General features: G+C 49.2%; 1 protein-coding gene across 2 annotated transcripts in view; it reads right to left on the bottom strand.

The window, feature by feature from the left end:
• EFHB (EF-hand domain family member B) overlaps window positions 1-20,641 on the bottom strand; it is a 231,308-nt gene that overhangs the window by 148,178 nt on the left and 62,489 nt on the right. For both annotated transcript variants that reach the window (XM_086942169.1, XM_086942170.1), the window contains one exon: window positions 18,086-18,196. In XM_086942169.1, coding sequence (XP_086798295.1) covers window positions 18,086-18,196 — 111 coding nt within the window. The remainder of the gene's footprint in view (window positions 1-18,085; window positions 18,197-20,641) is intronic.

Here is a 20,641-nt window from a genome sequence, read left to right as displayed (position 1 = left end):
GAGAAAGTGGGCCCAGCCTGATGTTCACCGCAACAGTTTTGTATCCCTCAGTATAGCTGCTACAGTTGAGCACATGGTACTGGAGGTGGTAACCTTTGCTCACCAAACCCTCTTCACAGAGGACCTGGAAGTCTTACTAGGTGGCAGCAAATGCTCCAACATAGCACAGTCTGGGAGAACATATCTAAGTGTCTGCTATTGGCCACAGCCCAAAGAGGTCAATCTGCTCACTTGCTAGGTGGAAGTCATAACCTTTTATCATCACTGGCAGAATCACTTTCACACCTTAAAACCCCTCCAAGTAGCTACGAAGGCCTATCAGGGCTGATCCGGCGCAGCAAGCTAGGATGTTACAAGACACTTTAACGTTATGGGTAAAATGCATCCATTTTCTTCAGACATCCGGCAATCTCCTAGGGCCTAAGCCTGGTCCTAATCAGGCAGGCGCACAAACCTCTACTGCACTTCCGTCCCAGCAATCACCCTACTTTCATCCCAAGATTCTGTCAAAATTCTGTTTCAGTTATGATTGAAAAGGACATTCTTGTCCAAGAAGAAGCAAAACAAATTGAACCTGAGATGCACTTTCTGTTTCCACTTCCAGAAAACCAGTGAACCAGGGAAGTCCAATCTACTGACTAACGTTTGGTGGCTTTTGGATGCAATGATACTCGTCAAGCAGCTGCGTCGACCACCATTGCAACATAGATTGCAATATGCGCCACCCATTCCTGACGTCCTAGCTCCAACTGATTTAGCCAGCGTTACCCTTCTGAGGCTTCCTCTAGCAACAATGCAACATTTGACCACAGAGCTCTTTGCAACTTGTTTGCTTAGCCCTAAGATGCCAAGTGATGCCTTGTCCTTCTCCCTTTATCCTTCACAATTGTTTTGGATTCTAATAACAGGTCCAGATTGGAAAAGGGCCAAAACATGAGAGTGAGACAAAGTTACTTTCATGGTGACTCCATCACTCTTAGTCATTCATTTAAATTCTTTATTCGATTTATAAAACCAAAAAGAAGACACAACATAAAATACAACAACAATTCACAACAAGTCAAGTCAAGTCTAGTCAATAAATTTATATAGCGCGCTACATACCCGGAGGGTCTCAAGGCGCTTGAAGAAGGGTGGGGAATTACTTGTCAAATATCCACGTTTTAAGTTGCTTTCTGAATGCTAAGTGGTTCTGAGTAAGGCGAAGGTGAGTGGGAAGTGAGTTCCAGGTTTTAGCTGCCAGGTAGGAGAAGGATCTACCTCCCATGGTGGTTTTGTTGATGCGAGGTACAGTGGCGAGGGCTTGGTTGGAGGATCGTAGCTGGCGGGAGGGGGTGTAGAAGGACAGTCGTGTGTTGAGGCATTCGGGTCCGATTTCGTAGAGTGCTATGTGTGCGTGGGTTAGGAGCCGGAAAGTAATCCTCTTATTGACGGGGAGCCAGTGGAGGTTTTTCAGGTGGCCAGAGATGTGTTCTTTACGCGGGATGTCTAATATGAGCCTGGCTGAAGCGTTCTGGATGCGTTGGAGTTTTTTCTGGAGTTTTGCGGTGGTACCGGCGTAGAGGGTGTTTCCGTAGTCCAGTCGGCTCGTGACCAGAGCGTGGGTGACCGTTTTTCTAGTTTCGGTAGGGATCCAACGAAATGTTTTTTTGAGCATGCGAAGAATGTTGAAGCAAGATGAAGAAACGGCGTTGACTTGTCTGTTCATCGAGAGTGAGGAATCCAGGATGACGCCCAGGTTCCGTGCGTGGTCCGTCGGGATGGGTGCTTTTCCGAGGGCCTCTGGCCACCAAGAGTCATCCCAGGCAGAGGGGGAGGTGCCTAGGATGAGGACTTCTGTTTTGTCTGAGTTCAGTTTCAGACGGCTGTGCTTCATCCAGTCGGCTACTTCTTTCATTCCTTCATGCAGGTTGGTTTTGGCAGTGTTAGGGTCTCTGGTGAGAGATAGGATCAGTTGAGTGTCATCGGCGTAGGAGATGATGTTGAGGTTGTGTTGGCGTGCGATGGCCGCGAGGGGGCTCATGTATACGTTGAAGAGGGTGGGGCTGAGTGAAGATCCTTGTGGTACGCCGCAGATGACTTCAGTGGCCTCTGACTTGAATGGTGGAAGGCGGACTCTCTGGGTTCTTCCGGTGAGGAACGAGGTGATCCATTCCAGTGCTTTTCCTTGGATTCCGACGTTTTTGAGGCGTTGTAAAAGGGTGCTATGACAGACCGTGTCGAAGGCTGCGGAGAGGTCGAGGAGGATGAGGGCGACTGTGTCTCCATTGTCCAGTAGAGTTCGAATGTCGTCTGTTGCTGCGATGAGGGCGGTTTCAGTGCTGTGCTTGGCTCGGAAGCCGGATTGTGAGGAATCAAGGGATTTGTTGGTTTCGAGGAATGTTGCGAGCTGGTTGTTGACCGCTTTCTCGATGACTTTGGCCGGGAATGGAAGGAGTGAGATAGGGCGGTAGTTTTTGAGTTCGGTGGGGTCAGCTGTGGGTTTCTTCAGGAGGGCGCTGAGTTCGGCATGTTTCCAGCTTTCCGGGAAGGTTGCGGAGTTGAGGGAGCAGTTGATGACGTCTCGGAGGTGCGGTGCTATAATGGAGTCTGCTTTGTTAAAGATGTGGTGAGGGCATGGGTCTGTGGGGGATCCTGAGTGGATAGAGTTCATCAGACGGATGGTGTCCTCAGTGGAGATTGGCTTCCGGTCATTGAGGATGTTCAAGGGGGTTGGGGGTCCTGCAGGGGGTTGGGTGGGTTGGTTTTCGGGTCGGTTGTCGAAGCTGTTGTGGATGTCTGCAATTTTGTTGTGGAAGAATGAGGCTAGGGAGTCGCAGAGGGCTTGAGAGGGGGCGATGTCGTTGGAGTTGGCTGAGGGGTTGGTAAATTCCTTGACGATGTTGAATAATTCCTTGCTGTTGTGGGCGTTGTTATCTAGTCGGTCTTTGAATGCGGCCTTCTTGGCAGTCCGGATCAGTTGGTGGTGTATGCGGGTGGCGTTTTTGAAGGCGTCCTTGGTGCTGGTGGTTGGGTCTTTTTTCCAGACCTTCTCAAGGGAGCGACAGAGTTTCTTGGATTTCTTGGAGCACCCAGTTAAAACCATGAGGTATGACAATGGCTATTGGTCTTTTCTACCATCGTTGCCCTCCCCCACTCTTTCACTCCTTGAGCGTCATCCAAACACTGATTGGCTCTTTTTTTAAAGACAAGAGCTGGTAAGGGCCAGTGAGTGGGGAGGGCATGGGAATCGCGCATGCTTGTGAAGTATTGTGAAGAAAGCTCTGATTTAATACATTTTGAGGCACTTTCTGATACAGAAACTAAGGGCCGATAATGGGATAGATTATATAGACCGATAGCCATGGAGTTGTCACAGTGCTAACGTTGTCCTATTTCTATATAAACTATACAGTAGAGCTAGATGTGTATAGATAAGCTACTTCAGAAAAACGCAAAATACCGCAGCGCATGTTTGTATCTCTGATCTTCATCTTTAAATGTGCCCTATCGATCACTATCATAGTGGGTGTGGACCTTGAGTCTATTTCCTACACAAATACCTTTCTTCCAGCTAGCAAACCTGGCTTTACGTCAATCACCTGATTAGTGTACCAGAAAAGGCTCCTCGACTCGAGTGCTTCTTAGGGATTGTGGTCACAGAGCATCAACCGCAGGAGCCTTTTAAAGTTGTTACAACATTGACCTAGTTAGATCCCAGGCTAACAGGCTGGACGGGGCATCAATAGGACGCAGACATCAGTCTCCAGTCGCTAACCCTCGCCATGATTCGTGGAACTGCTGTGGGTCATTTCATTATTCCCAAGATATCTTGCATGAGCACCCAACTCCTGCAGGGCCGCTTGTTCAGAAGTGAAGCGACATGTCTACGAGATTCATCTTTTGTAAATTGGATAGCCCGCCTCCTCTGGGACCCACTTTTAATTCTGAACTGTCATAAAAGCAATCAATAAACTTCTCGTGCGATGTACATGTCATGCAGGGAACATACACTGTGCAGAGGATCAGCTGGATCCAAGCAGTAGACACCGTACTCACATTATGGATTATGATCAGGCCCCAGCACTTACTGGAAATTTCCTTCCCATACACCACTGGGTGGAAGCAGATTTTACGATACGGAAAGGACTCCAAAACCCAGCTGCCTGTCCTGATACCTTCCCCACCAGGACAGGCACGGCTCTGGAATAAAGGTTAGCTGTGTCTGAGGAATAGACCATGCAACCTCCTCGCTCTACTTCCTCCCAATCTTCGAAGGACTGGAGGGGTAAAAGGCTTTGGTCATTTTACAGCTTGGCATGGCTGGCACTGTGCTAATCCTATGCTTAAAAACTTTTGATAGAAAAGTAGACATTTGAGGTTGCTGGTGTTGTAGGGTGCCCTATACAGGAGCTGCTCTCTCCACCTAAACTTGGAAACTACCCAGAGTTATCTGCTTCTTTTCTAAATAATTTATGCAGCACTCTGTGCCTGAAAGGTTATTGTTTTTGATATATATATATATATATATATATATATATATATATATATATATATATATATATATATATATATTCACTGAAAAAACAATAGTTATAGTTAGCTGGACATTTTACTCATGCAAAACCATTGAAATTCCCACAATATAGTTAGTTGGACTCACTATAACTTGCACGCCCGCAATCCACTGATGATGATGTCACATATTACATCATTCATGACATGGTCAGTGACATCACTGATGACATCACTGATGACATCACTGATGACAACACTGATGACATCACTGATCACATCATCCAGTGAGTGTGTGTTTCTGTAAAGTTAAAATATGTTTTACATATTGAAGAATGAGTGTATGTATGAGTGTGTAGATGAAGGATTCAGTAGGTGCGTGACTGACTGTATGAGTGAGTGATTAAATGTGTCTTACTGAAAGCATAGGTTAGTGACTAAACTCTCTGAATGTGTGCATCATTATGTCTGTTGTTGTGTAAGCTGCTGCATGTGTTGATCAGTAGCTATATGAGTGGCTATATGGGTTATTGATTGGTTGCCCAAGTATTTGTATATGAGGGTGAGTGTGTGTGGGGGTGGCTGGGAGGTCTGTGACTCTGTGCATAGATGTGTGAGCAGTTGATTCACTTGGTGTATGGGTTCAAGAGTGCATGTGGAAACAGCTATATGGGCGGTTGACTGTGTGCATGAATGTATTGGTGAGTGAATGGATATCTCAGTGCTACATGTCCAAGTAAGTACATATGTAAACACAGTGCATGTGAGAGTTGGCATATATTAATGACTATACATGAGAGCCTGTGATTGTGTAAGTGACTGTATAGATCAATGTGTACTTGTATCAGTGATTGTAAAAGAGAGTAAATATGTGTTAGTATATGTTTGAATAAGTAAGGTTATGTCTGTATAACTGTATAGGTGAGGAAATGGGAGTGTGATTGATTCTTTGCATGCCTGACTATGTGTGTGAGTAACTCCATGGATGAGTGGCAGTGTGTGAGTATCTCTATAGATGTATGAGTGCATACAATAGTGTTGTATTGATGAGTGACTGTATGTATGAGTAACTGTATGGGTGAATGAGTGGATGTGTGTGTAGACTTAGGAATCAGTGAGTGCGTATGTAGTAACTGGTATTGGTGTGTCAATGGTTTCTGGAATGGTAGTCTGTATTTAACACTGGATATATCAAAAGTTAGATTAGAGTGTGAGGAGGTTCATCGTATTATCACATGAATGAAGTCATCAGTGATGTCATCAGTGATGTCATTTAAGATGTCATCAGTGATGTAATCAGTGATGTCATTTGAGATGTCATCAGTGATGCCATCAGTGATGTCAATGACCATGTCATGAATGATGTAATATGTGACATCATCAGCAGTGGATTGCGGGCGCGCAAGTTATAGTGAGTCCAACTAACTATAACGTGGGAATTTCAATGGTTTTGTATGAGTAAAATGTCCAGCTAACTATAACTGGTGTTAAACCTATGGTTTTTTTCAGTGAATTTCAAAGGTTTTTTAAATGCTAATTCCTAACTATAACGAGTGTTAAACCTATGTTTTTTTCAGGGAATTTCAAAGGTTTTTTAAATGCTAATTCCTAACTATAACGAGTGTTAAACCTATGGTTTTTTCAGTGAATTTCAAAGGTTTTTTAAAAGCTAAATCCTTACTATAACGAGTTTGTAACCTACGATTTTTAAAGTGAATTATTAATTTTTTTAATAGTTCTTTTTTATAACTATTAATTATATTTTTTATAAAATTATAATTTTTTATTTTTTTCTAAAATAAATTTTTCAATGTATTTTTCCAGTTTTTTTTTTTTAACTATTTTACCTCGGAGCGCTCTGGTGCATGCACCGGTAAACGCACCCGTACACGTAGCGAGAGCGCTATTGCTGCGTGCGAAAAAATATATAATTATGTATTTAAAGTAAATAATAATGCAAGACATTCAGTGGCATACTCATAAAGTACACATTTTCAGTTTTAATAACCGAATTTCACCATTAAACGCATTTCCGAAAATCTAACTGTCATTCAGGCGCGCCGCATAAGCGCCCCCGGAAGCGCCTACGTACGTGCCGCGTAAGCACCCCCGGAAGCGCCTACGTACGTGCCGCATAAGCGCCCGCGAAAGCGCTCCAGAGCGCGTAGCGTAAGCGGGTCAAGTCATGTGACCTTAAAATAACACTTTCATTGGTTGTTAACAGTTTTTTTTACAACTAATGAAAACCCCACCCATTTCCTTCACTACCTCTTTCACTTCGGAGAGTCAAGACCTATTCCTTTCTTCTCTTCAACTGTTTGCAAAGAATGGCTGCAAGACCACTAAGCAGCAGTGATGACTCTGATGACTTTCTCCAGGAAGAACCTCCTCAGCCAAAAGTGAAACAGCACTTCATCTGGAAGTTTTTTAGCATTCCAGCTGGGGAGAAGAAGGTGAATGCTCCTAAAGTGGAATGTAAGATCTGCAACACTATTCTGTCTCTTGGTGACCCCAGGAAAAAATACAGCTTTGGGAACTCCACAATGATCAGGCATGTCCAAAGAAGGCACCCCCAAAACTATGCCCGGGTGAGTGTCAGGGACCTGGCACGGAATGCACCTGGAGATGGCGCCTCGACTTCCACCGGAGGAGCAACATCATCGGGGAGATGAAGAGCAGTCGAGCTGATACCAAATATTCAGCCTGTTTTTAATAACATTACCATTAGGTGTAAGCAGTGTGACGAACTGCTTTGTTATGGAGAACAGAGTATCCGACTAATTGTTTGAAAAAGAGAAGAACATCGCTGCCCTCCCTAGCCCTAATTTTTCCCCTTTTTTTTTGCTCCTGTTGAGCAGTTTGGCATTCCCTAGTTTTTTTTTTGTTCTGAGAAAAAAACAAAAAAAAAATTAAAAACGTTCGGAAAAAGTAAAAAAATAAAATAAAACTAAAAACAAAGAAGAAAACCAGTTCTTTTTAGAACTACCTCCACTTCTCCAAAAAGAGCTATATTCTTTATATATTGTAAAGGAGTGAGTGAAGTTGTGAGCTCAGGGTGCGCGTACCGGTGAGCGTACATGGGAACGCACCCAGCGCTTACCCCGCGAAAATTGCAAAAACAAAAATAAGGTTTTTTACCCTTCTGGGTCCTTCTAGGCCCCCCTCAGAAAACCTATGGGGTCAGGGGGTGTGTACCCTGCCCCCTTTTAATCATTTCCCCCTTTATATTTTCACCTCTTGTGTCTCGATTCTACTGACTTCAACGAAAACAAGGGAAACCCTACTCACAAAGGAACCAGGGCCAACAATTATATCAAAAACAATGGTTCCAGTGGTGTAATCAAAATGATATGAATTAAATATATAGCTCAATGGCGATAAACATTAATACTGAGGATTGACAAGGATGGCAAAAAGAAATGTACGTACAATTGTGTATATTTCTCTCATTTTTTACTTCATAGTATAAATTTTGTTGAAATATGTCATACAGTACATTGCATACATAAACAAAAACATAAACAGTATATAAAAGTGCAGTGTGTCCCAAGTGTATCAATAAAAACCAAACTAACAATACACAAAACATGAGTTCTCTCAAGGCACAGTGGTTTCTAAATGGATATATGAAAAGGAAAAAGACCAAAGAAAAATAATTTTATTATTAAAAGTGATTCTACAGGGGGGCGTGGCTTCGAGGGCGAAGATGGCGGACGCGGCTCTGTAGAGCTCCTGCCGGCCCGATCCTTATCCGCTAATTTATCCTTGCCCTAAACCCTCTTCCCTCGTCTCTACTGGTGCAGGAATTTGCTGGAGTCCGGCGGAACACGGTGGTGTGGTTGTTGGAGCTTCGGACCTCCGCTGACGCGGCCGTTGGAGACCGTGCCTGCTGGGCCTACTTGCCGCGTGGTGAGCCGGGACCTCGATTTTTGTCCCGCCCGCCGGATGACCCTGGACGCCGGCTGGGGGTCGTACGTCTTGGCCCGCTAGGCTGGGGCGGAGTCGCCGAAGCTGTGGGACGGAGGGCCTGTTGGCCGCATCCTGCGGAGTGGTGTCCCGACGAATCGACTGTGCGGACCCGAAGTTCATCCTGGTCGGCCTACCCTAACGGACTCGAGGGATCTGTTGCGCTGACTGAGGCGGACGGACTGGAGGCGCCGATCCGGCGGTTCCGCCCTGGACCCCTGCCTTGTGATATCCACGCCTTGATGGAGTGCCTTTCCCGTGGTTCTGGCCTGTGTCCTGACGGGCTGGGGGCGAGCGGGTCCCGAGGGATTGGTGTGCTGCGGACGCCCTGGACCCTGCTCGCTGACCATTCGCACGGGGTGGCCCAGTAGCAGGTACATATCACCGGGCTACCCCGGCGGCGGCCATGACAAGAGGCAGGGGTGGTCATACTGCCGCCACGACGGGGCCCATCGACAAGTTCACCGGCCCCGGGGGTGGTGCCGGGGCAGCCGGAGGGGGTCAAACTGCTGGCCCGGACAATGCAGCGCTGCTGACGGCCATCACGCAGTCTTGTGATATGCTGGATGCGAAGATTGGCGCGGTGGGTGCCGATGTGATGCTGCTGCGCCAGGACCTTCGCAATGCGGTCGCTCGCATCACAGAGGCAGAGACCAGGGTCACGACGGTGGAGGGCGACGTCGGCGCCCTGAAAAAGAGAGTTGTCGACCTGGAGCAGACGCAGCGGGGCCTGGCGCTCCGTGTGGAGGATGCTGAAGGACGGGCACGGCGGAACAATCTGCGTTTTGTCGGCTTTCCGGAGGACTGCGAGAAGGGGCCTATGGATATTTTCCTATCCCGATGGCTGGAGAGCTGGCTACCCCCGGACACCCTGTCACGCTGCTTCGTGGTGGAACGCGCCCACCGCGCCTTGACACAAAAGCCGCCGGCTGGGGAGCGACCTCGCCCGATCATTGCTCGGATCCTCAACTACCATGATAGGGACGTCATCCTCCGGGAGGACCGGCTCAAAGATACCCTGCTGTTTGATAACTGTAAAATTATGATTTTCCCAGACTATACCAAGCTGGTCCAGCAGCAGAGACATTCCTTTCTGGCGGCCAAGGCCAAGCTACGGGGCCTGAAGATCCAATACTCGCTGCTCTACCTGGCCCGCCTCCGCGTGATCTTCAACTCGAAGACCCACTTTTTCGATTCCCCGGAGGCCGTCTTCGCCTGGACTGACGAGACAGTCAGGCTTCGACCACATGTCCAGCCAGGGCTGCACTCCGGTTCCTCACGCAGTTCTTCTCAGGAACGGAGCGACCGACCGAACAATGGGAAGCGGCATCGCAAGTCTCGCTCGAGGCGGAGGTCCTTGTCCCGAGACCCCCTCTTGGGGGACACACAGCCGGAGACGGATCACTCTGGCAGGGGGCCCTGACTACTGTTCACCGACTTTTTGCTCCTTGCTATTCTTCTGTGGCCGTCCGCTGCGGCGACCGTCTGCCAGTCGGCGGTACAGACATAACTTGGTGCAGTATTACCTGGCTCTTTGGCTTTTATTTGGGACTCATGTGAACTGATGCTCTTTCTCATGCACTGTTTTTTGATTGTGCCTTATGCTGGGGGGGGTGGGGGGGGGGCTGGGGCATGTTCTAAGGGCTGCCTCCTCCTGTTGGGTCTGGGGGGTGGTTTTGGGAGTGTGCTTGGTTGGTGGTAGGGGGTTGTTTGGGATCCTTTGGCATGTCTGACTTTCGGCGCTATGTTTTGGGCCTGAAGTACCATATGCCGCGACAGATACTTCATTGTTTCTTGAGGTATTGGGGTGGGGGAGGGGGGTCTTGGGCTGTTGGGTGGTTAGGTGGGGGGTCTGCTTTTCGGGGGTTGTGGGTTTTGGGGTCCTGTTTTCTGGGGTGCACGTGGTCTTCGTGAATTTTGCAACTGTGGGGTCTGGGGCCTGGGCCGGGAGCCGGGGATTGTGGGGCTGGGTGCATTGTGATAATGGCTGATGTCCCTCACTTAGCGCCTTCTGGCGCATCCATGCGTGTTCTTAGCTGGAATGTCCGGGGACTTTTGGACAAGATTAAACGGGGGGCGGTGCTTCGCTGGGCTAAGAGGGACCTGGCGGATGTGCTCCTTCTTCAAGAAACACACATGCTAGGTACAAAGGCCCTGAGTCTGCAGCGCTTTGGCTTTCATCAAGTGTTCCATGCCGGGTTTACTAGGGGCTCCAGGGGGGTGGCCATTCTTATTCATAGACGGTGGCGTACACTCACGAGCGTCAATGGCTCGACCCCCAGGGACGCTTTGTATTTGTTCAAGGGAAGGTTGGTACGGAGCCTGTGGTGTTTGGCTGTGTGTATGCCCCCCCCCCTCTGCAATGGGCCTTAGCTGAACGCTTGTTTGCCTTGTGGACTGAACTCCCCCACTCCTTGGCTGTGATTGGTGGTGACTGGAACGATGTAGTGGACGTGGCTTTGGACCGGCAGAGGAGGCCCGGGGTGGCGCCTGTGTCCTCCCCTACACGGTTGGGGGCTATGATTGATGGTCTGGGTTGGGTGGATGTGTGGAGACACTTGCATGCGGAGCGGCGAGAGTACACCTATGTTTCGGCTGTCCATGGCTCCCTTTCGCGCCTGGATTGTGTGTTTGTTCCGAGGGCCTTCCTTGATAGAGTGAAGGGGGCGGCGATTCGGCCTCGCGGGCTATCTGATCATTCCCCTGTGGCAGTCCAAATTGATTTGTGCAAAGCACGCCAACCTTTCAGATGGCGGATGTCCATGTGGCACCTGCAGCGCCCTGATTACTCCCAGCATCTTCGTGGCGCGATCGCCCACTATTGGCAGGACAACCTTACCGGGGGGATGGACGCGGTGACCGTCTGGGAGGCCATGAAGCCCACTCGGCGGGGAATAGATATTGCTTGGTGTGCATCTGCTTGCCGGACTCGGCTGGATAGCATTGTTGCTGCTGCAGCGCGGGTAGAAGAACTTGAGGCTCGCCACAGTGAGGCAGCTGATGATGTCGCGCTGCGGCTGCTCCTGCAGGCGCAGCAGTCTTACTCCTCGGTCTTATTAGACGAGGCTCGCTAGGCGTGGTTGGCCACCCGTAGCCGGGTGTACCAGTGGGGCGACAAGTCTTGCACTATGCTCCATAGGCTTTGCCAACAGAATTTGCAGCCTCTTACACTGCCGGGACTTGTTGATGGCGCAGGAGTGGCGATCACGGACCCGGCAACTCTTGCGACGAGCTTTGCACACTATTATGGGCGTCAATATGCCTCCCGGGAGACTCTCTCCCCTGCCGATATCGCGGATTATCTCACATCGGTTCCCCCATCTGCTGTGTCCGATGAGGTGCGCGATGCCCTGGACCTTCCCCTGACGGCTGAGGAGCTGGGTGATGCGCTGGGTCAACTGAATGTGGGCAAGGCGCCGGGGCCGAGCGGATTCCCCAGCGAATTCTATAAGAAATTCCATCTGCAGCTCGGGCCGCATTACTTGCGGGCCCTGGAGCAGGCGCGAGAACATGGCCGCCTCCCACCGGATTGGCGCCATGCCGAAATCGTGGTGTTCCAGAAGCCGGGTAGGCCCCCTGATCGCCATGAGTCTTATCGCCCCCATATCTCTTATTAACTTCGAGGCCAAGCTCCTGGCCAAGGCGCTCGCGAACCGCCTGCTTCCACACATCTCAGCCCTTGTTCACCCAGATCAGGCAGGTTTTATGCCGCGCCGGGCAACGAGGCACAATATTCGGCGGGCGCAGGCTGCGATAGAAGCGATCGGGTCTTCGGAGGATCAGGCGGGGCTACTGTTGGCCGATATCGACAGTGCCTTTGATTCGGTCAGCTGGACCTTTCTTTTTACCCTGTTACCGCTGCTGAACCTCGGCCCGGTCTTCATCTCCTATGTCAGGCTGCTTTATACCGAGGTCACTGCCTCGGTGCGTATCTCGGGGGCGGCTTCGGCTCGGTTCCCGGTGACCAGGGGCACGCGTCAAGGGTGTCCGCTCTCCCCTTACCTCTTCGCGCTGGCCATGGAGCCGCTGGCCGCCAGGGTAAGCCATGATGTGCTCTATGGTGGCTTCGTGTGGGGTGCGGATCATTCGGACCGCATAGCTCTATATGCGGATGATGTGCTGTTCTTCATGACCGACCTGCAGCGTACGGGCCCTCGTGTCCTAGAACTGATGCAAGGGTTTGGTCGGGCGTCGGGGCTCTTTCTTAACCCGCGCAAGTCGACCCTATGGGTGCTGGGGGGTGGCGCGGTGGACTGTCCTTGGGCTGCATCCCTTCAGGTAGCTGTGGAGGGTGTGAAGTACCTGGGTGTTTTCCTCTCTGCTTCGCCCACAGTGGCGTGGGACCGGAACGTCCAGCCAGTGTGGGATCGGGTCCAGATGGACGTCAAGACATGGACGCGTATGCCTCTTAACATCTACGGCCGGTCGGCCATCTTTAAGATGGTGGCCTTGCCCCGTCTCCTCTACCAACTACAGAATCACCCCTTTCAGATTGACCCGCAGTGGTTCCGTAGTGTTGACTCTGCGCTGGGCCGGTTTCTGTGGGCTGGGGGTGCTTCCAGGGTGGCGCTACGCACATGCTTCCTCTCTACATACTGCGGCGGCTTGGCGACCGCGGATATTTTGTCTTACTATCAGGCCTCCCATCTCCTTGTGCTTAACGAGTGGTGGTATGGGGACCGTAGTGATCCGGCCTATGCCCTGGAGCACTCTCTGATGGGTGGCGCCTCCCTCCACACCTTGCTGTATTCGGCCAGGCGGAGGCGACTGCTTCCACGGGTTACCCAGGTGGTTTTCGCGGTCTGGCGGCGGGCCCTGCACCGTATGGGTTGGTGGGGTAGGCTGACGGCTGAGACTCCGTTGTGGCGTAATGGCCTGCTACCGGCGTTGGCGTCTTTGTCCGGGTTCGGCGGCTGGGACGCGATCGGGATCTCATCCCTCGGCCATGTCCTCTCTGGTACTACCCTTAAGTCCTTTCAGGACCTCAGTTCTGAATTTAGCATGCCCAGGTCCCAGTTCTTCCATTACCTCCAATTTCGTCACGCTCTTACTCCTAGCCTGGTGGGCTTGGAGCAACTCCCTGACTTTAGTCCCATCGAGGCAAAACTTTTTATGGGAGACCTGGGTGACAAGAAGGTCTCTCAGATATACCGTTCTCTGGTCACACACTGCTCCCCTTCGCTCTCGACACTGAAGGCCTCATGGGAGAATGATGATGGTCCCATGGATGAAGACGACTGGCGCGAGGCCCTTGAATCTCCCCGTGGTGCTGCTATAGCTATCCGCCTCCGCTTCATCCAGTTCAAATACCTCCACCGAGGTTATTACACTAGAGACCGTCTATGGCGGGCGGGCCTTATTGCAACTCCGGAGTGCCTGAGATGTGGTTCCGAAAGGGGCACGCTTTTTCATACTGTGTGGTCCTGTGAGAGACTGACTCGATTCTGGGCGGGGGTTTGGGACTGCTTGTCCGAGGTGTTGGGGTGGGACCTGCCTCGTACCCCTAGGTTGGGCCTTCTTCATGTTCTAGAAAACGTTGGGGGCAACATTTACAAACGCCATCTGTTGTTGCTGGGGCTTGTGGTGGCGAAGAGAGATCTGGCGCAGGCCTGGAAGAGCGAGGGCGCCCCCCCACTCGGTGCCTGGAAGGCAGGCCTGGACTTCCTCATGGGTCTGGAGCAGCCTGTTTTCGAAGCCCGGGGGTGTCCCCGCAAACATTACAAAATTTGGAAACGGTGGGCGGACTACAGGGGCCTGTCCCTCGACCCCCCCCCCATGGACGTTGATGATGCACTGCCGCTGGATGTGGATCCCGCACCCTAGGCTGCTGGCCGGCTCCACCTTTGTATGCCATCTCATGTTGCTGAACTGTGATCACGTGCACCGGGTTAGGGTGGGATAAGGGGTGGGTAGCTGCGAGAGGGGTTGGTTGATGTTCTTGGGGTTGGGTGGGCAGGGGTAGTTCGTAATATCTCATTCTATAACGCTGGGTTCAATGCTGTGTCAATGCTGTGTCTTTTCATATCTGTCGTTGACAGTCTCCTCCTGACTGTGGAGGGCTGTACTGAAACTTGCTTGAAGTAGTGTGGCTCACTGGTTAGAGGCGGCAGACCCGAGAGCAGAGGACGGCCCGGGACCAGGGTTCGATTCCCGGCGCGGCAGATTTCTGGACCAGGGTCAGCGGACTTGATAATTCTCTCGCCTCGGTGCCCACTCTGATCAGCGATCACACTCGGCAACTCTGGGCATTAGCTTGCCTCATCTTCACTAACGGCCCCACCAGACCGCCGGGGATGCCTGGTCTCACCCTGGAGATACCCATTAAGGGACCATCTCTCAGGGAAGCCAGGAAGGGTTTCGCAGCGGTCGAAGCGCCTTGGGACCCTACGGGTAAGTAGTGCGCTTTATAAGTGCCTATACATACAACTCATAATAAAAATGGTTTTGAAAAAAAAAAAAGTGATTCTACACAATCGTAGACACTTTATTTAAAGGTTCAATTCCTTGTTGCGTCGATTCTACTGAGACACAAGATGGCGGACTCTCCGGACTGTTTAGAATGTCGACAGCCAATCAGCTTTCTGCTCGCGCACTCCCGTAGCGCGCCGGGTGCGCTCCCCGGTATGCGTTTTTCAAGGTCGGTAGTCCCACCCCTCAGGGCGTGTCGCACCAGGCATTGTGGTTCTTGTAGTTATGGGTTGATTTAATATCCTTAGTATCCACAGCTGTCTTTGTATATGTCCTGTATGCCAGCTCCCTAGGCTGTATGTTGCCCACTGCGGCGTAAGGCAAGGTGAAGGGGCCCCACTCAGAATGTGCCGAATAGCCCCTGACACTGCTGTAACTTATGTATTCAAAGACTTTAGGTTAAATGGAGGCACCGCAAGGACTGCAGGGGTCGGCGTCACGGCACGTCTATCATGTGTGCCCAAAGCGTCTGCCTGTGCCTTGATTCTTGTGTAAAATAAAAGGCCCAGATTAAGGTTGCCACGGGTATAGGGGCTTGTGTAACTAGGAAAATCAGACAGGGAGAAAAAAAGAGCACTTTTTTGATATTTGTCCCACGTTTTTCTCCATTTCTAATTCCGGAAGGGACGCAATAGTGGCTGTTGGTACTGAAAAAAGAATCAGGAATATGTGAGTAAACAAAATCTTTTGCTGTTCCTAGTGGCGGGGCAAGGATGTTCTTGGCCGTAACACAAGCTAGGTGAATGGGTCCCACCCCAAGTAGGGGGCTAGTAGCCGACAGACATATTTGGGGTCCGGAAGGCTTCTCCCACTCCTGTGCCCTGGTGCAACTGCACCTGTTGCACCATTGATAGCTGCACCCATTGCTGTTCCGCGACTGATCTAAGTTCAGAGAGATGTGGTTAACATGAACATGGATAGTAGGGTGTAATGAGGACCCAAAGCTTCAGTGTTTGCCAGCAGGTCAGAATGTCACCGTTTATTAAAAGTGCCGGCCTCAGATACCGGGTAAGCCTCAGCTCCACGCTTATTCAAAAGGAGGGTTTCGGGTGGCATAGTTATGGATGAGTAGTTATCGGGGGTGCTGGAAAATCTCAGGGATCGGCGATGGCCGCACCATTTGATCCTGGGGCCGTGGGCTGGAAGAGTGGCAGACTGGATGGTCCGGTGGTCCTTATCTGGTAATGACACACATAAGAAGAGGGGAAGGGTGGGCTGTACACATCAAAGGCCACAGACATCCCCCCACCCCCTGTCAGTGGCTTGCACTAGAACAGAGGCCTTTTTGATGGATAAATAAAACAAGCATTTACAATGCAATGGTCTCGGCATTATTAAAGGTAGAGCTATTGGCATTGTTCATGACATTTGTTTTCATTTCTTTTTTTTTTTTAAACATAAATAAATGGTATTGTCATTTACAATGGCAATAGGTGAGCATTAGACAGTAGTAGAGAGTATTCCCGGACGGCTCTGTCTGTGTGTGTGTGCATGGCTCTGTCTGTGTGTGTGTGTGTGTGTGGCTCTGTCTGTGTGTGTGTGTGCGCGGCTCTGTCTGTGTGTCTGTGTGTGTGGCTCTGTGTCCGCGAATACTCTCTACTACTCTTTAATGCTCACCTATTGCCATTGTAAATGACAATACCATTTATTTATGTTTAAAAAAAAATGTAATGAGCAATGCCAATAGCTCTACCTTTAATAATGCAGAGACCATTGCATTGTAAATGCTTGTTTAGGACTTGTTCCCTGGACGTAATGAAATGGAGTGGAAAGGGGAAGGGAAGAAGGGGCAGAAAAGGAAACGTGGTGACAAGAGGGAAGGCAAACGCAAGACTCACGTTAATACCATATACTGGAGCTAAGGTTTATGCCATCAAACTGACGCCCAGAGTGACTTTTTGGTGAATTATGCCTGTACTGCGTTGGCAGATTTACAATGTTTACCAAAGCAATCGCTGAGAATCCCCCATAGTTTAGGCGACCAGCCAAGATGGCAGCGATCGCTCCACCAGAGTGGTTATAACCCCCAAGGAAAGAGCACGTACAGTATACAGGCTTTTTGGTGGAAAATCAACCAATGTCAATCTATTTCGAGGGAAATGCTTTTGGCAAATTTGCACAGTGGCAATGAGGGCACACCATCAGTACCCTCCCATGAGACTGAAAAACCACCATCATTTCCATGCCGGCCTTCAGACCCAGGGTGAACTAGATATAGAAGCTTTGATATGCAACTGAGCAAAGTGGAAACCAAGGAAGGAAAAAAAGGACATTTAAAATAAGAAAAACAGAATGCTGTTGGTTCTCCAGCACTTCTTCTTTCTCTCCAAATTTCTAAAAGTAAACGTCTTATGATTCACTACACACTTTTTAAAATATGTTCAGTAAGATTTTAATACTGAGGGGCCGATTACGATGGCGGGCGGACTCGAGTCCGCCCGCCATCATAGTGGGGATCGGGACCACCCGCCATGCATGCGGCAGTCCCGCACTCCAAATTAGGATGCAACCGCCACCATGGCGGTCGCATCTTGCAATTTAAAATTGGGGCAGGTGTTGCCGACTGCAGCACCCGGCGCAATGTTAAAAATGCATGGGGTGCATTTTACTGCACTACGTGGCAGGCACCACACGGTGCCTGCCACGTAGTGCAGTCCCCAGTGCAGCAACACCTCCCCCCAACACAAGGGGAGCCCGAAACGGGCCCCCAAACCATTCCCCGCCAGCCTTTCCATGGCAGTTTCGCCACCATGGAAAGGCTGGCTGAAGCCAGCGTCGTAATTTGGCGGACTGTGCCTGCTAGGCACCACCACTATTTTATGGATGCAGACCGCTCTGCCAGGCAATCAGAACGATTGCCTGTGGCGGTTCTGTGGCCGGCGGTCATTGCGCCCGCCACGGTTGAGGTCTGGATCCGCCTGCCATCCTAATCTGGCGGGCGGTGAATCCATGTTCAATGGCGGAGGGCTCGCCACCTCACGGCTGGCAGTGGCGGGCCTTCCACCATCATAATCAGCCCCTAAGATCTTTGAAAAAACAAGCCACCAACAGGCACATACATACCTAAAACGCGAATTACATTTCTCTGTGACCAAAAGAAATGCATTTTTTCCTGTACATTGTTTTAAAATGTCTTAAACTCATTTGAGAGACCTACCTGCACTGTAATCATTATGTGTAATGATGTAGAGTTCGTGTCCAGCCTGAGCTTCCTCATTTATTTCACGATAGGTTTTGGGAGGATTTATAATCTCTTTTACAGATTCCCCTGAAACACAAACAAATATATATTTTTTTAAATTAGATGAACAAAGGACGTTTTTTACAGTGTTTATGTGTTGCATTTCAATGCAAATGTCCATCTGCATTTCCATTGTTTGCAGATGGACAGTGTATCTTCATTTGTCATTCTCCACGATTGGGACACTACATGACCAGGAACTAGATCTTAAATTTCTTCATCATCTATTCTCAAACTATAAAATAGCCAGCAGGTACTAATGCTATTGGTTCATGGGCCATGCCAGCAACAAACAGAAGATCCTGGGCCTTGCCTTCAAATCCATCACAGGTGCATCCACCCACTACAGCTGAAACTAGATTATCCAAGATCACGCCAGCAGATCCTTCGATCTACTAATGTTCAGCAGTTCAGCCCCTTCCTTCCACCTATGTCAGCAGGGGAGGTGAAGACTGTTGAGCAAACTCTCTATACCAACACTGGAGAAGATGCAGTCCACCACTCAAATGAAACTTCAGGCATCCAACTGTGTAATATGTCCTGTACAACCACAATGTACCCCTGTGTTCTTGGAGCTTCAGTGGCCACCGTAACCCAAGATGGGCAAAGCACCTTCCGACAATTATATTGACAGCGCTCGCCATCTAAAATATGTCTCATCCCACCACACCTCTTCCTTCCTGCATTGGTATGCTTGTGGACGTGGCCAGTGGTCACCGAAGCCAATGCACACGGCACTGTAGTGGGCAGCTCTGAATTATGCTGCTGTGAACAACAGGTTTAAATGCCTAAACAGCCAAAATTGGATAAGTAAAGAGGAAGGAAGGGTGATCCAGATGAACCATACGCACGATGGCACTCATTGCTCTCTGCTCTGCTATGAAACTTCACATGCCCTAGGTCTCCATATGAGAATATAGCACAAGGTGGCTGTGGCATGGGACTGATTAACCAAATATAAAATACTTTCCTATTGGGGAACAGAGGTGATACCAAACTAAGCTTCACTTTTAACTTTCTATGGTGTCCACAGACAGCATATGCCTACTTGTCCTAGCATGTGTGTAGCTAACGATGTTGTCAATGCAGTAAGAACAAAGTAATTATTTCTGACATTTTGTAAACTGGTGGGACCATGTGCTCAGCAGTATTTTTCTAGCAGCCTGGAAAAGCTCAAAGCCAAGCATTTTTGAAAGACATGTGAATTAATAAATATTGGTGGTCTAGTTGTTTGAGACATATAGAAAAAAGCATATTTATTTGTGAGTACATAGATACCAAGAAACATTGGCAAATCCAACAGGTCTGGCCTTGGCAAGCCTCAGATACTTTTTCAAACAAATGTAACCTATGTAATAGTTATATAAATGTAAAAGTAATACAAAATAATGAGTCGTCACAAAAGTAACTAAAACAATTAAATGAAAGCTGAACTGAAAGCAAACACTGGCACACTAGCTTTGGAACTGAAGTTGATTACAGCGGTAGTACGCACTGTTCAGTATATACCGACCACCTCGCAATCAGACCCTATGTCTTCTGTGGGACGTTCTGTATAAATTTCTACGGTCAGAACGGTAGATATCTACCTCCAAAGTTCATAGTGAGCAGCAGACCAGGCATGATTTCCCTACCTCAGGGTTTATCGGACCTTTAATTGATGCAATTACTTGCAACCTGTATTTGAGAACCTCTTCTCAAGAAAAAGTGACATGCACAATCCTTGCCAAATAAATGTTGCATGTGAAAGGGAATGTAAGAAATGTCTGAGGATTTTCAGTTAGAAAAATGTTGAAAAACAGAGGGAAGTGCTGGGGATCCTTAAAAGAACCGAATCCCTGCCACAATTGCGCATGAAGAGAAATCTGGGCTGCCAGCTATTATATAAAAAGGTAAAGAGAAGCATGCAGATGATTGACTTTTTCATTTTTCTTTACTTTCTATTTCAGTCTTTCCGAGCAGCACACATAAAAGCAATATTCTTCTGAGAGTGGCAGCCTGTGTGGAGGCTGGTTGTTCAGGTGGCAATCTCGGATGTGTTGCAGTGGGACTGCAGAATAAAGAAGCAATGCCCTTGCCGCCAGGCCGTTGAACCTGGAATACTTTGCGTATCTCTTTTCTTACTTTTTGCTTTCAACCCTCAAGTTTTGCTGACTTCGTTTTTGCCAGCTTTAGCACTCAGCGCACTTTACCACTGCTAACCGGGGCTAAAGTGCTTGCGCTCACTCTTTTAAACTTGGTAGAATTGACTTACCCCCAATGGCTTGTTTCATTTACTTGTAAGTCCCTTGTAAAGTGGTACTACATGTAAAACGCTACTAGTGGGCCTTCAACACTTACAATGCCACCCACTAAAGTAGCCCTTTAAACATATGTCAGCCTGTCTGTGCAATTTTAAACGGCCGTTTTGATCTGGCAAAATAAAGTTTGCATGCAAATGAGGGAAAGCCCTCTGAAAATAGTGCTGGCACT

This window comes from Lissotriton vulgaris, chromosome 10, assembly GCF_964263255.1.
Source record: "Lissotriton vulgaris chromosome 10, aLisVul1.2, whole genome shotgun sequence".
Lineage (NCBI taxonomy): Eukaryota > Metazoa > Chordata > Amphibia > Caudata > Salamandridae > Lissotriton > Lissotriton vulgaris.
Note: the sequence above shows the minus strand (reverse complement) of the source record. Positions and strands in the feature narration are given on the sequence as shown.